This window comes from Somniosus microcephalus, chromosome 17 (genome assembly GCF_052327205.1).
Source record: "Somniosus microcephalus isolate GS21.2 chromosome 17, FLI_Smic_1.0, whole genome shotgun sequence".
Taxonomy (NCBI): domain Eukaryota; kingdom Metazoa; phylum Chordata; class Chondrichthyes; order Squaliformes; family Somniosidae; genus Somniosus; species Somniosus microcephalus.
In genome coordinates this window covers 75,210,393-75,225,482 of record NC_141003.1, presented here as the reverse complement: position 1 = coordinate 75,225,482, position 15,090 = coordinate 75,210,393, and the positions used below count along the sequence as shown (strand labels likewise).

At 40.4% G+C, this 15,090-nt stretch overlaps 1 protein-coding gene across 3 annotated transcripts in view; it reads left to right on the top strand.

Annotated features, from left to right (window-relative positions):
* The window catches only part of mkln1 (muskelin 1, intracellular mediator containing kelch motifs), a 167,827-nt gene that overhangs the window by 45,958 nt on the left and 106,779 nt on the right, over window positions 1–15,090 (top strand). For 2 of the 3 annotated variants that reach the window (XM_086010684.1, XM_086010683.1), the window contains exons 4-6: window positions 3,807–3,895; window positions 10,030–10,139; window positions 14,194–14,386. In XM_086010684.1, the coding sequence (XP_085866810.1) occupies window positions 3,807–3,895; window positions 10,030–10,139; window positions 14,194–14,386 (392 nt within the window). Of the gene's footprint in view, window positions 1–3,804; window positions 3,896–10,029; window positions 10,140–14,193; window positions 14,387–15,090 lie in introns of those variants that run through there. The other variant, XM_086010685.1, reaches the window with a different exon arrangement.

Genomic DNA, 15,090 nt, shown 5'->3' with positions numbered 1-15,090 from the left:
CGTTGCACTTCCCCTTCTCCCAATCTATTGCCATTCAGATAATAATCTGCCTTCCTGTTTTTGACACCAAAGTGGATAACCTCGCATTTATCCACGTTATATTACATCTGCCATGCTTCTGCCCAATCACCCAACCTGTCCAAATCATCCTGGAGTTTCTCGGCATCCTCCTCACAGCACACAAGCCCACCCAGCTTTGTGTCGTCTGCAAACTTGGAGATATTACATATAGTTCCCTTGTCTAGATCATTAATATATATTGTGAATAGCGGGGGGTCCAAGGACCGATCCCTGCGGTACCTCACTAGCCACTCGGAAAAAGACCCGTTTATTCCAGCTCTTTGCTTTCTGTCTGCCAACCAGTTCTCTATCCAAGTCAATACCTTGCCCCAATCCCATGTGCCTTAACTTTACACGCTAATCTCTTATGCGGGACCTTATCGAAAGCCTTTTGAAAGTCCAAATACACGACATCCACTGGTTCTCCCTTATCTATTTTACCAGTTACACCCTCAAAAAATTCCAGTAGATTAGTCAAGCATGATTTACCTTTTGTAAATCCAGGTTGACTTTGTCCGATCCTGTCACTGTTTTCCAAGTGCTCTGTTATTACATCTTTGGTATTGGGAATGAAAAGGTACAAGAGGCGGCAGTAAAGCAATCAGGCAGCATATATAATCTAGATGAAGAAGCAGTACTAAAAAGAGTGGAGAAAAAAACACTGGGCCCTGATGCATACCTCTTGAGAAAATAAGGGAAGTCAGATAGCAAGTGGCAGAGTAGAATCCATAATGGCTTTTATAAATATTTGAAGAAAAAAGTTTCAAGAGGTATGGGGGAAAGGGCACTGAAATTGGGATTGTGTGGATCGCTTTCTCCGAGTCGGCAGAAGAGCAGTGGGTCAAATGGCTGCTGCTTCTGTGAAGTTCCCCAAAGCTGAATTTTTGTCTCCCTTGATTTCCTTTTGAGTGTGTAGAGTAAAAAAAAAATTAAATGTCAAACTCATTTCATGTGTTGAAAAATTCTTCTATTCTGTGTGATCATTTTCATTTTGAAGTTGCTTCTGTTGATTTGTAGAACTGAATTAAACATTAATCAAGTCCCTTTGCACAGTAGCTGGCTGTTGAAAGAATGTTCGGAATGTTGATTGTAATTGTACAAACTAGTGATTCAAACTCAAAATGGGATACTTCTGTTGTAGAAGCATAATTTTTTGTCTGAATATTACATTGACATCCCTATTCTAGATAGTATATAGGTGCTTTCTATATAATGACAAAGAATCTGAACAGCTAATTTGTTGGATATTGGGCTGCATTATAACCAGTCCAGGACAATCTGTCTTCACTTGAAAGCTTATTTAATAATTTTCCACTTTTGTTAGTTACCCATTTAATCAAAAGGTAGTGACATGAATAGCACTGATTTATAGCTCCACATTCATGCAATCTATTGGTGTTGATACACACGCATAGATGGCGTGCAGTAGAGTAATGGAAACTATTGGAAGCTCTGGGATTTGAGCATGTAACCTATACTGACACTTCATGGCAGTGCTGCATTGTCAAGAGGTGTGATGTCTTTTGGATGAGATGTTAACAGATCTGTCTGTTGCAGATGGTTCAAGTGGCTATTACAAGAGGTACTAGTTGAAGAGTTCTTGGTGTCCTGGTCAAAGAGCATTTTTTAATCAACATCAAAAATGGTCATTTATTTCATTTCTGTTTGTGGGACATTCTGCGTGCAAATGACTGTACATAAGTAACTGCCATTCGAAGTAATTGAATATATGTGTGCTTCAGGATTTAAGAGGCTTGACAAGGTGGTATATATAAATATACAAGTTCTTTCTCTTTGATTAACTAACCATGACAGTTTGTTTTTTTTTCTCATCTACCTACTCTTCCCTTGAAGAATGGTGTGGAGTAATGGATATATTCACAGACTAATTAACAGTCTGACAGGCCGCAACAAGCATGCTGCTTCTGTGGCTGTAACCACCTTTATACCAACTAGTAGGGTGGTAGGTCCTAACAGCGGGCGGGGGGTTTTATGGGCTTCCACAATCCGTAAGATAAGCGGGGCCTCCCATTCCCATGATGGTCCAGCTGGATGTCTACCCAGAATTTAGGACCGGCGCTGCGGTCTCCACTGGCCAGGACTCAGGACTGTCTCGAGTGGGGTTTGAACCCTGCACCACCTTACTCTGGTGGGAATGCTATCACTAAGTCAAAGGCTGCCGTCGGCCACGGCAGTTGATTAGTGTATATAAAATGGGTTGAAGCGTGCAGTGTTTGCATATTGGTCAGTAATGCTCGAGAGTGAAGAACTGTGCCAGTCGACTAAAATGTATTTCATTACGAGGATTCAAAGAAACTGCAAATAGTGCACATCCAAGATCAGAACAGAGCACGCTAGATGAAATGCATTGGGGAAAAACTGCAAAAGCTGGAAATCTGAGAGATAAAACCAGAAAATCAACGAGGGGCCTAAACAGAATTGGGATGCAAAATTGGCACCCAAGTGTTCAAAATTATGAAGGGTTTTGATAGAGTAGATGGGAAGAAACTGTTTCCACTGGCCAGAGGGTCAGTCACCAGAGGACACAGATGTAAGATAATTGGCTAAAGAACCAGAGGGAAAATGAGAATTTTTTTTTTTACGCTGAGATATATGCTGGAATGCTGCCTGAAAAGGTAGTGGAAGCAAATTCAGCGGCAACTTTTAAAAGGGAATCTGATACATACTTCAAAAGGAAAAAAATGGCGAGATTATGGGGAAAGAGTGGGGGAGTGGGATTAATTGGTGTCTCTTTCGAAGATCGGGCACGATGGGCCGAATGGCCTCTTTCTCTGCTACAGGAAACTCTCGTTCAACCGGCTCCTAAATATCCGAATTCTCTAATAACGGGCACAATTCTCACTGCGAAAACTACAGTATACAGTCGTTTATAAGTTTTGTTTTACTGTTAAGTAATAATTAAAGAGTTATGGATTACCCTCAACTGGCATTACTGTACTTAATCAAGCATCTTCCACCATCCATTTCACACAACATTCTGCAGGTGAGTACCCAATTATACTGCACATTCTTGATTTTTTTATTTTTGTTTGTTAAAAATAGCCTCGGTAGATATACCTCTCCGTTATCCAGAATTTTTTTTATCAACTGGCACCATCCCGGTCCTGTCGGTGACGGATACCAAAGAGTTCCCTGTATATGATTCTATGTGGGTTTCCATGTTGACACCCTTTTTTCTGGAGGGATTGAGTGGGGTTAAACGAGACATTTTTTAAGGTGACAAGAAATTGAGCCAAGTAGAAGAGAGTGGTGATGGACAGAAACTGGTTGGGCCTCTTGGAGGAAGACGCAGATGAGTGTGGAGGGTTGGCGATGTAGAGGGAGTAGAAGTCAAAGGTGAAAAGGAGTTGCTATGGGCTGGCGAATCTGAAATCAGCAGTGAGTCACAGATATAGGTGGGTTGGGACTGGACAAAGGGCAAAGGATAGACTCTAGCTGAGGAAATTAATTCAATGCGATAGGAACAGACAGCGAACAATTGTCTTGTTGGTTAGCCCTGTTGTGTAACAAAATGCTGAAACTGTATTTGGGGTTGAGATCCTTGGTCACCTGCCCCCGTCCCTGGGTTATTGCGAAAGATCGTGATACAAATTGAAAAACTGCTCGTTTCAGATGACATACCTGCTGTGTATTTGCAGCAGTTTCTATTTGTATTGTGAATGCTGTTTTGTTTTCAAATGGAGGAGGTTAATCCCTTGATATCTAAACCTGCTTTTAATTCACAGCGGCTTAAAGAATGATTACAACAAGGAGACTTTCACCTTGAAGCACAAAATTGATGATCAGATGTTCCCCTGTCGTTTCATTAAAATAGGTGAGGTCTCTAACTGATTAAAACAAACTAATCCAATCAGCCATATAAGCAATTGAGTAGGGCAAGTGCATGAACATCCCTGGGATAGTGACTTTGTAAATATACCTCCCCGAGCAAACGTTTAAAAAGGGCTTGTCATTTAAATGGAGCAAAGTCACTAATACCAGTCAGTTTCTGTTGAAACATAGAAAAAAAACATAGAAAAATAGGAGCAGGAGTAGGCCATTCGGTGACATTTAAAGCAATAAAAAAAAACAATAATTTCTGTCTGCTTGCATCATGACTTAATTCTTGAGGGTTTTTTAACCCAAGTTCCCACTGTGTTGCAAAGGAAGTCACTCGCTACACGAGCAACCTACTTATCAAGGATGCTGCCATGTTGTGACGCAAGAGCTCCATTTTGTTGAACGTGTCCTGGGGTATGTTTTCTAAGGAAAAACTGTAATGTAATTACGTTTTCTTAAATATATTTGTTTCTGGTTTTCAAATAGTTGAATGCACTTTGCTTTGGAAGGTACAGGAAACTCTCGATTTACCGGCACCTAAATAACCGTAAATCTCTGTTAACCGGCAAAATTCAGGAGTAGGTTCAGGTAAGTTTTACTTCATATTAGTGGCCGTGTAACCGGGGTTCCTGAAACTGTGGCCATGTAACCGGGGTTCCTGCACCTGTTGCCATGCAACAGGGACGCCTGGATCTGTGGCCGTGTAACCGGGGTTCCTGCACCTGTTGCCATGCAACAGGGACGCCTGGATCTGTGGCCGTGTACGGGGCTCTCTTACCTTAAACATAGAAACATAGAAGATGGGAGCAGGAGTAGGCCATTCGGCCCTTCGAGCCTGTTCCGCCATTCAACGAGATCATGGCTGATCATCCAAACCCTAGCACCCGGTCCCTACACCGACAGCCATCCCACCCAAGCCCTATCCTCGTAACCCCACGTATTTAATCCCCCCTAACACTAAGGGTCAATTTTTATCATGGCCAATCAACCTAACCCGCACATCTTTGGACTGTGGGAGGAAACCGGAGCACCCGGAGGAAACCCACGCAAACACGGGGAGAATGTGCAAACTCCACACAGACAGTCACCCGAGGCCGGATTTGAACCCGGGTCCCTGGCGCTGTGAGGCAACAGTGCTAACCACTATGCCACCGTGCTGCCTTAGTAAGTATACCTCTCTGTAATCCGGACTTTTTGATCAACCGGCACCACGTCGGTCCCATCGGTGCCGGATAAAAAAGAGTTTCCTGTATATTGAATTCTGGAGTCGTGTTGTAGTTTATGTTTAGCTCTCTGGTATTGAAGTATGCTTTGTAATTTGAGATTGTTGCAGTAACTTGTTCCAGGCAGAGCACCACTAATATATTAAGTTGACTAACCCCAATTCATTTTACTTTCTCCTGTTTAAAAGAGAGGCTAAAACCTCTGGTCCTGATGGATTGCATCCACGCATATTAAAAGAAGTTGGGGAAGAGATAGCAGAGGCACTATTACATGTATATAAAAATTCATTAGAAAAGGGAAGAGTGTCAGAGGACTGATGGACAGCTAATGTGATTCCTATATTTAAAAGTGAAGATAAAACAGTCCAGGGAACTACAGACCAATTAGCGTAACGTCAGTAAAAAAAAGAAAGATAATGGAATTCTTACTCAAAGATGTAATAGAAAAGCATCTAGGAGCTGAAAATATAATAGAGTAGTCAGCACGGATTCCAAAAGGGGAGGCCATGGTTGACCAACCTTATTGAATTCTTTGAAGAAGTAATAGAATTGGTAGATTGGGGTATTGTAGTAGATGTAATATAATTGGATTTCCAAAAGACCTTCGATAAGGTACCACACAGTAGACTCATGACTACAGTCAGAACATGTGGAGTCAGGGGACAAGTAGTAGAATGGATAGCAAGCTGGCTACAAAGCAGAAAACCCAGAGTAGGGGATAAAGGTAGTAGTTACTCAGACTGGCAAAAGGTGGGAAGTGGTGTTGCACAAGGATTGGTGCTGGGACCATTGTTGTTCACCATTTACATAAACAATTTGGACTCTAATCGGAAGTCCAATTTCAAAATTTGCAGGTGATCCCAAATTGGGGGTGGGGTGGGGGTGTAGTTAATACAGAGGAGGACTGTGACAAAATACACAAAGACAATAATAAACTTGCAAAATGGGTGTGTAATTGGCAAATGAACTTCAATATAGGTAAGTATGAGGTGATGCATGTTTGGTAGGAAGAATGAGGAGGCCGCATACTCCTTGGAAAATAAGTGTCTAACTGGGGTAGAGGAACAGAGTAATCTGGGGTTACAGATACACAAATCACTAAAAGTAGTGACGCTGGTTAATAAGGCCGTTAGCAAAACACTGTGCTTCATTTCTAGAGGGATAGAACTGAAAAGTAAGGAAGTGATGTTAAACTTGTATTGAACCTTGGTTAGGCCACACTCGGAGTACTGGGCACAGCTCTGGTCGCCATATTACGAAAAGGATATAGAGGCCCCGGAGAGGGTATAAAAAAGATTTACAAGCATGATACCAGAACTGCAAGGTTAGACCCATCAGGAAAAGTTGAACAGGCTGGGTCTCTTTTCTCTTGAAAAGAGAAGGCTGCGGGGTGACCTAATAGAGGTCTTTAAAATTATGAAAGGTTTTGATAGAGTAGACCGAGGGAGAGTGTTTCCACTTGTGGGGAAGAGCAAAACTAGAGGTCATCAAAACTAGATAGTCACCAAGAAATCAAATGGGGAATTCAGCAAAAACTTCTTTACCCAGAGAGTGGTGAGAATGTGGAACTCGCTACCACAGGGAGTGGTTGAAGTGAATAGTATAGATGCACTTAAGTGGAGGCTAGATAAGTGTATGAGGGAGAAGGGAATAGAGGCTTACGCTGATAGTTAGATGAGGAAGGATGGAGGGAGGCTCAAATGGAGCGTAGACGTCAGCATGGATTGGTTGGGCCGAATGGCCTGTTTCTGTGCTGTATATTCTACGTCAAGTGAGATAAGGCTGAAATGCGTCTAGACAGAAGTGTACCCTTCAAATTGAAATCCGTTGCTAATTTTCTCATTTTCAATCATAACTTAATTTGGATTCGACCTGTCATAATTTGGCTGTTTGAATAATGCAAGTAACTATCTGGTATTGACAGAAAAAGTGCCGAAAGATGTATCGTTCCATAGGCATTTTCAGTTAATTAAACTTTTAACTTCTATCATCCAGTTATTCGACTAAATTAATGTACTTTTAAAGGCGGAATAATCTGAGTTATAGTTGTCCATCAAAATTCAGAGCTTGAATACTCATTATTACTGCTCTGCTTGAAGTTGGTCCTGGCCTTGTGTGACATTGATAAGTGAGGCAAAACTAATTCAATTTCACTGCACATTAACATTTTAAACTCCATAATAAATTGGCCAAAGGATTACAGCATTATAATGGTTACAAAATGAATCCTTTTAGATGTTTTCTGTTATTTCTTCCCAGTAATGAACTCTTTTAAAGACAAAGGTTCTTTTAAGTGCAAATTGGCACGGAGGAAAATTCTATGGTTGGTTCTGGCAGATAGTTGTGCAAGGAAAAAGTTAATGGAATCATAGAATGGTTACAGCACGGAAGAAGGCCCTTCGAGCCCGTGCCGGCTTTCTGCAAGAGTACCTTAGCTAGTCCCTCTCCCCCGCCCTTTCCCCCTAGCCCTGCAAATGTTTTTCTTTCAGTTACTCATCCAACTCCCTTTTGAAAGCTGTGATTGAGTCTGCCTCCACCACCCTTTCAGGCAGTGCATTCCAGATCCTAACCACTCGCTGAGTAAATAAGTTTTTTCTTATGTTGCCTTTGGTTCTTTTATCAATTACCTCAAATCTTTGTCCTCTGGTTCGCGACCCTTCTGCCAATGGGAACAGTTTCTCTCTGTCCAGACACCTCATGAGTTTGAAAACCTCCTATCAAATCACCTCTCAATCTTCTCTGCTCTAAGGAGAACAACCCCAGCTTCTCCAGTCTGCCCACGTAACTGAAGTCCCTCATCCCTGGAATCATTCTCGTAAATCTTTTTTGCACCCTCTCTAAGGCCTTCACATCCTTCCTAAAGTGCGGTGCCCAGAATTGGACACAATACTCCAGTTGGGGCCGAACCAGTGTTTTATACAGGTTCATCATCATTTCCACGCTTTTGTACTCTTTACCGCGATTCATGAAGCCCAGGATCCTGTAAGGTTTTTTTTGTTGATGCCAGAAAGTTGCATTTTAGCAGTTGGTTGGAAATATAGCCTTGGAGCTCAGAAGAAATGAAGAACTTACAAAAAAGACGGCTTTTATACATTTTTGCATAATAGTCCTTTTTTCAATTTTTAAATGGAGTAAGACCGTACCTTGATAGACTGCATACCAGTTTTGAGGAAAGATCTGTCTTGACTGTGTCTTCTATATTGTAAAAATATTTTGTTTGTCCTACTTCTTTGAATGTATGTCGTAAGTTCAACATATAAAGTAGTTTATTTGGCTATATTTTTGCCTCTATGCTTCTAAAATAAGCCAACTTTTTCCAATCCGTTCATTTTTCCCTGCCTTTCCTTTTAACTTTTGAGCCCTCTTCAATTCACCTTCAGTTCGGAGTTGGGGCCATTCGCATTGGATACATCACCGCTGACGACACTGCTCTGCAATGTTATCAGTCATTGCTTGCTTTATTTCTCTTCCCACCCCCACCCCAAGTGGAAAGTGAGATTCTTCACTCCTGGGAGGGATCCTGTGTAGAGCTTCTCCTCGCCGAAAACTGGTGAAAACCACTTCACATTTTAGCTGTGGGCAGTCTTTTTGTACCATTGCGTTGTTTCCCCTCTTATTATAAGCACGGAGGTAAATTTGCAACACTAACACTTCAGTGCTAATAACCCAGTGTCAGCATTTGTAAATTGGAGAGTAGATCAATAGACAAACGTTAAATTAAAAGTGCAGATGGATTTATAGTTCTAAATACTTTACAGAAAGTAACGCTGCAGTTCAGAAATACGACTTGAGAATTAAAAAAGCAAAAGTCACAGGAAGGAATGTTCTTTTCAGTAGAGGAATTCAAAACAAGATATTACAGTACTGCCAATTTAGAAGTACTGTACTGGAATCAAATTGTTCCTTTTTAGGAATGCAATTTTTTTAAGCCTGCATTAGAGCTGGTAAATTTGATTGTCTGACCGCCCTGGGAGTATGAACACGCAGTTTTCACTTTTGTGAAGTGTCTTGTCTCTGCTGCCCACTACTGCTGGCATATCCCTTTTATGTATACTGCAGGGAGGAAGCTCTTGTTTTGCTACTGGCCAAGGTTATGGGAATTGGTCCCTAAAATGCATTTTATAAATGCACCAAGCATCAATATTTAATAACTTCATTATTGCTATTGCTCATTGTAATTTTAACCTTCAAATTAAAAAAATATATTTTACTGCTTTATTAACCCTCAATATTATAGGTGATATAAACTAGTTGTGCATATTTGTCACAGTCTATATATAGACAGTCCTGGTCAGTCATTAATGATCAGAGAATCTTGTGCTTGAGAAATGGTTTCAATTAATTAATCATCTTAGCCTTGAAGAACATGTGCTGTAAATAATGTATTAAAGTGTTAAGGTAGCACAGTGCTGTTGTTTGAAGAGCCCAAGTCTCAGAACATAAAATCTGAACTTCTTTAAAACTAAATGTCATCAATGATCGGTAGAGACAAAATGTTGATGATTTATAAAAAGCACTTCATTAATGCTAGCCTGTACAGGGCCCATCTGGAAATGGTAGGAAACCTTTAGGCCCACTTTTAGTAAGAGAGCGGAGGGGTGCTGCCATTTGTTTTCTGCAGTGATCGAATGTTTAATCCTTTTACTTCTGCTCTATTCGGAAGCTTTGCAGCACTGAATATATTGATTTGTTTTTCCCTCTACTTTATTCTGTTCAATCCCATGTTTATTACATTTCAACTTAACTGCCAAATATATCTTGATAATCTGAATCCATACATTTGCAGGTAGTTATTAAATGAGGCGTGATGTGCAAAATGGGTTTGGCTGTTTCTGAGGTTATATAAAGCTACTTCAGGCATATCCAAAGGCAGTCTTGAAACTTTTTTCCACCCTTTTCTTTATAGTTCCATTAATGTCCTGGGGCCCTAGCTTTAACTTCAGCATCTGGTATGTTGAACTACATGGGATAGATGAACCAGACATTGTACAACCATGCCTTAACTGGTACAGCAAGGTAGGCATACTGTATTGTATTTTATGTAAGCTGTTTTATTTCACTTTAAGGTTTACATTGATGCTGAATTTTAAAACTCTTTTATGCTACAAATGTGTTGCTTGGAGGGAGCAGGAGCTCAGCTTACTATCCAGGGCCATCTTGGAAAGCACACGTACAGGAGAGTTTGATGCAATTTAAATGTATTTCAGTGATTGCCAGTGAAACCTAAATCTTAGTTTCTAAGAAGTGAAGTGTTGATGTGGAGTTTCAGAGCCAGTTCCTCTCAGCTCCATGTTATTTTTAAATTAAGGTCCAGATTTTAGGCCTGCGGTAGACTGGCAATTTGATAAGACTTTTATAATGCAACTTCAGTAAAATCAGAACTGCATGCTATTCATGTCTGAAAGCTGGTTTGAAATATATAGCAAATGTTCTTGAACTTTCTTTTAGATAATTGATGCATATCTTGCCTAACTGCTACTTGCTATTAGGAAAGTTCCCACGTACATTGTCCAGTCTTAGTTTTGCGCTGCTGAATTCTGTAGCCATCGCATCACTTTTTAACAGACTATCCAAAAAATGTAATGCTTTTTCCCCCAAATAACTTGATAATTGCAAATTTCATGACATTGAGAATGTTTAACCAAATGTGGCTAAATGCATTATGCTAAGAATGTTTTCAAGAACAAAGTATTCTAATTTCAGAAGTAGTGATTGAAATATAACCACATGGCTACTAAATACTCTTGTAATAGTTTGCAGTAATTACTTGCATTACTTTGGAGTATCTCAAAGGTTTTTTAAAGAAAGTGTTAAAGGCTCAGGCTTTATAATTCAGTTTTGGTTTCTGCACCAGGAATTTAACACTTTTTAATGCTCTATTTCAGTTTGATCAAGAAATGAACTTGAAGTAACTGCTATGCCACTCGTTTCAAAATCGAATTTCCTTAGCTGTTGTTTCATTTATTGAACCGAGTAGAAACCTGCAAAAGCTTGCATTAGTCATATCCACTTATTGTCTAGATTCAATACAATGGAGTTATCAGCGTTGCCCCACTAGTGTCCCCTCTTCATAGCTTCTAACGGGTGCCGAAGAATGTTTTGATGGAAGGTGACACTATCTCCGTCCGCTTGGCACTTGCTTGCTTGAGGAAACTCAGGTGGGGAACTGAGCCGGGCGGGGCACCAACCTGCACCCCTCCCTGATTCAGGATTTCCCTTTTATTGTTTTGTATTAAATGGTCTTCTTGTTTTCTGAACTTCTCAAATGCACCATGAATGTTTCTGCTTGCCACTATAGTTTAGTTAGCCGTAACAACTAGGCGAGCAGCATAGAAGTGTCGCAGATGCTGAGAATTTTCAAAGCATGTCACTTTTGCTGACTAACCATCTTGCCATCTGTTCACATGATTTTAGAATCTAACTGTTACAGGTATTGAATACAGAAAATGTTGATGTGAGCTGAGCCTGATTTCAAGTGCTTTTTAGCTGAGAGCATTCACCAGTATCTGAGAGCAGGGGAAGCATTCAAATTGTTTGCAGAGAGCTGATGTGTTTTCTAGTAGTTTAAAGGCCTGGTTTGAGTGGGCGTTGAATTTAACCCCAAAAGCGGGTTCACAGCAGCTGAGCAATTATTTCTCGGCCTCCTCATAATTGCGAGGCCTGTTTAATTATAGTTGACGTACCTCTCTATTTTATCTCTGCATTTGCTATTCAACATCTATTCAATCACTACTGTTTGAAGCATCCAGTAAATGTTGAATCTTGGTTGGAATGACTCTGTACTAAGAACCATAGAATGATGCAGCACAGAAGGTCACTTGGCCCATTGTGCTCGTGCTGGCTCTTTGGTAGAGCGACCCAGTTAGTCCCACTCGCCTGCGCTTCCCCAGAGCCCTGTAAATTTGTTCCCTTCAAGTATTTCTCCAATTCTCTTCTGAACATTACTATTGAATCTGCTTCCACCACTCTTTCAGGCTGTGCATTCCAGATCATCATAACTCGCTGTGTAAATAAATAAATAAAAATGTTGCCTCTTGTTCTTTTGCCAATCACCTTAAATCTGTGTCCTCTGGTTACTGACCTATCTGCCACTGGAAACAGTTTCTCTTTATTTACTCTCAAACCATTCATCATCAAAAATCTCTTCTCCTTTCCTGCTCTCAGGAGAACGACCTCAGCTTCTCCAGTCTCTCCACATACTCATGTCCCTCATTCCTGGTACTATTCTAGTGAATCTCTTCTGCACCCTCAAGGCCTTGACATCTTTTCTTAAATGTGGTACCCAGAATTGAACACGATACTCCAGCTGAGACCTGAGGCCCTAACCAGTGTTTTATAAATGTTTAGCATAACTTCCTTGCTGTTGTACTCTATTCCACTATTAATAAAACCAAGGATCCCATATGACTTTTTTAACAGCCTTCTCAACTTGTCCTACCACCATCAAAGATTTGTGTACGTACACCCCAGGTCCCTCTGTTCCTGCACCCCCTTTTAAAATTGTGCCATTTAGTTTATTTTGCCTCTCCTCATTCTTCCGACCAAAATGTATCACTTCACACTTCTCTGCATTAAATTTCATCCACCATGTACTTATAACCACACCTGATGGTTGGGGACTCAAATGCGTTACAGTTCTGAGCTCAGTTTACAGGTTGATCAAACCCTCCGAATCCACATCTTTATTAGTTAGCCACTTTAGTACTTTTCTCTTAACCCCACTACATGACAATTCACACGTTATTACATTGCATAGTTACATCAAAAGTTAAGAATTCCATACAAGGAGAAAATAATTGAAACCCATACATTATCTATAACTTCAGTTAATAAGCTGATTTCCTTACAAATTACTGTAGCTCTTTTTCCATTGAACTAACTATCAGTATATCTCCCCATTTCGTTATCTTATGAAAAATTTGTCTTCTAACATAAATGCTATTCCTTCAAGAGAAACTTTTAATTATGTCTTTGGTTCTGTACCATTCAGCATTAATTTGATTCTAAACGCGATGTTTTCGATGTGTCCATGCACTCCTATCATTGATTCCAGCTCCCTTAGGATCTTAGGATCCAGTATGCAGTGGCATGTCTCCAATTAGCATCTCTCATTAAGCAAGTGAATACTTCATGTTAAAATCTGCGAGTGCTGTGAGAGTTGGTCTCGGTTCAAAAGTTCAGTGGTCGCCATCTTAGAATCGCTGTACACTTGTAGCTATTTTAAGATATTACAATTTAAAAATTATACTTTTCTACCCAACAAAGATTAAGAGCTAACATTACTACAATATGAAGACAAATCAATGGCGGTATTATAGCACACTTCGTCTGATTAACCCTTTCCTTACACCTTCACTGCTGATCTTTCTATTTGCTATGCCAACACATGAGCTGTGCATCGTGCAACATGCATGCCTTCTGTCTGTGGCTTTACATGTCGGATGAAGCTACAGTACTGTGACATGGTGACATTGGTTTAAAAAAAAATCATTTTTCACAGACACCAGGAACCACAAATCTAGATCTGTCCAACCTTAAATTGATGGGATTACTTTCAAATCTCTGCCTGTGATTTGGGCAGGCGCTTCTCTGACATTAAGTTGCCAGCAGAAACTAGACACGGGGCTATCTTGCTCAGTTGGATTACTATCTGATGTTTCAGAAAATTTCTGGGCAAAAAGATAAGATTTCTTTTCAACACATTTTTACTTTGCATTCAGTTGGCCATTAATTACATGTATGCTCTAGATATTTTCTTGGGCTCAGCGTCTTTGGTTTCTTCTGTAAGCAGAACCCACAACCCTTATGATTAGGAGTTTACTCTTGTTGCCCAATGTATAGTCATATGATGGTGTGGCTAAGGACTATAACAAAGCACTGTTAAATGAGCTGGATACCGCCTGTCTTGCATGTGCGCTTCTCCATGGTTGTGAAAGGTAGACTGATTCCCACTTTAGTGAGACAAGTTGGTGTTCATACTTGTTGAATGTGGCAGATTGTGATGCCAGTATGGAGAAGAAAGACTTCATAGCACAAAAATGTTTTTCACTGTTTCCTTATGTTCCAGTAGTACCGTGAACAAGAAGCCATTAGGCTATGCCTGAAACACTTTCGCCAGCACAACTACACTGAGGCCTTTGAGTCACTGCAGAAGAAAACGAAGATTGCATTGGAGCATCCAATGTTAACCGATCTGCATGACAAGCTGGTTCTTAAAGGTGACTTTGATGCTTGTGAAGGACTGATTGAAAAAGCTGTCAATGGTGAGTGTTCTCATTTGTCTTGATGCTTTCCTGTCCAAAAAAAAAGCAAAAAGAGCTATTGATCAAGTTGCAAATGTCTCCATAAGCAGCTTTTGCACCTTCCTCATTCAGACATGTTGAGTATAGAGTGGACATGAATGACCACAGATGATATGGATTCTGCTTAAAGGCAAGCTAGTGTTCCCTGTTCCCACATAGAATGCAAGATATATGATGGACATTACAAAGCTAAAACCTTTGAGTGGAGTTCCATTTGTAGAATGACAGGGAAGTGTGGGTGGCTTAGTGAATAGTTGTATATAGTTTGTGAACATGGCAAAGTCTATCTAATTGGCTGCGTTTTCCTTCAGATTTCCTTCCCCATCTGAACTGAAGCGGGGTGAGTTGGTCTCATTGAAGACTTAACTTGAGTGCCTGGCCCTCTTAGGAACAGCTAGGGAGAACTTGTTTACTCAGGGATAAACGGAATAGAAACAGAGGTTCAAAATATAATTTTATGCTGTAATGGGAGAGTTAGGGTATTGGAGGGTGAGCTTTGATTGATCAGATGACCTTCTCTCATCCTGCAGTACATGGCTGAAAAACTGTTATAGAATGACTTTAGCCCCTCCCTATGCACTTGCTGTTGCCTATTTCAACTCAAAAAGGCTGAATGTATTTTTTAGGAGGTCCCTACAGAAATGATCAAGAACATATTTTCCAAT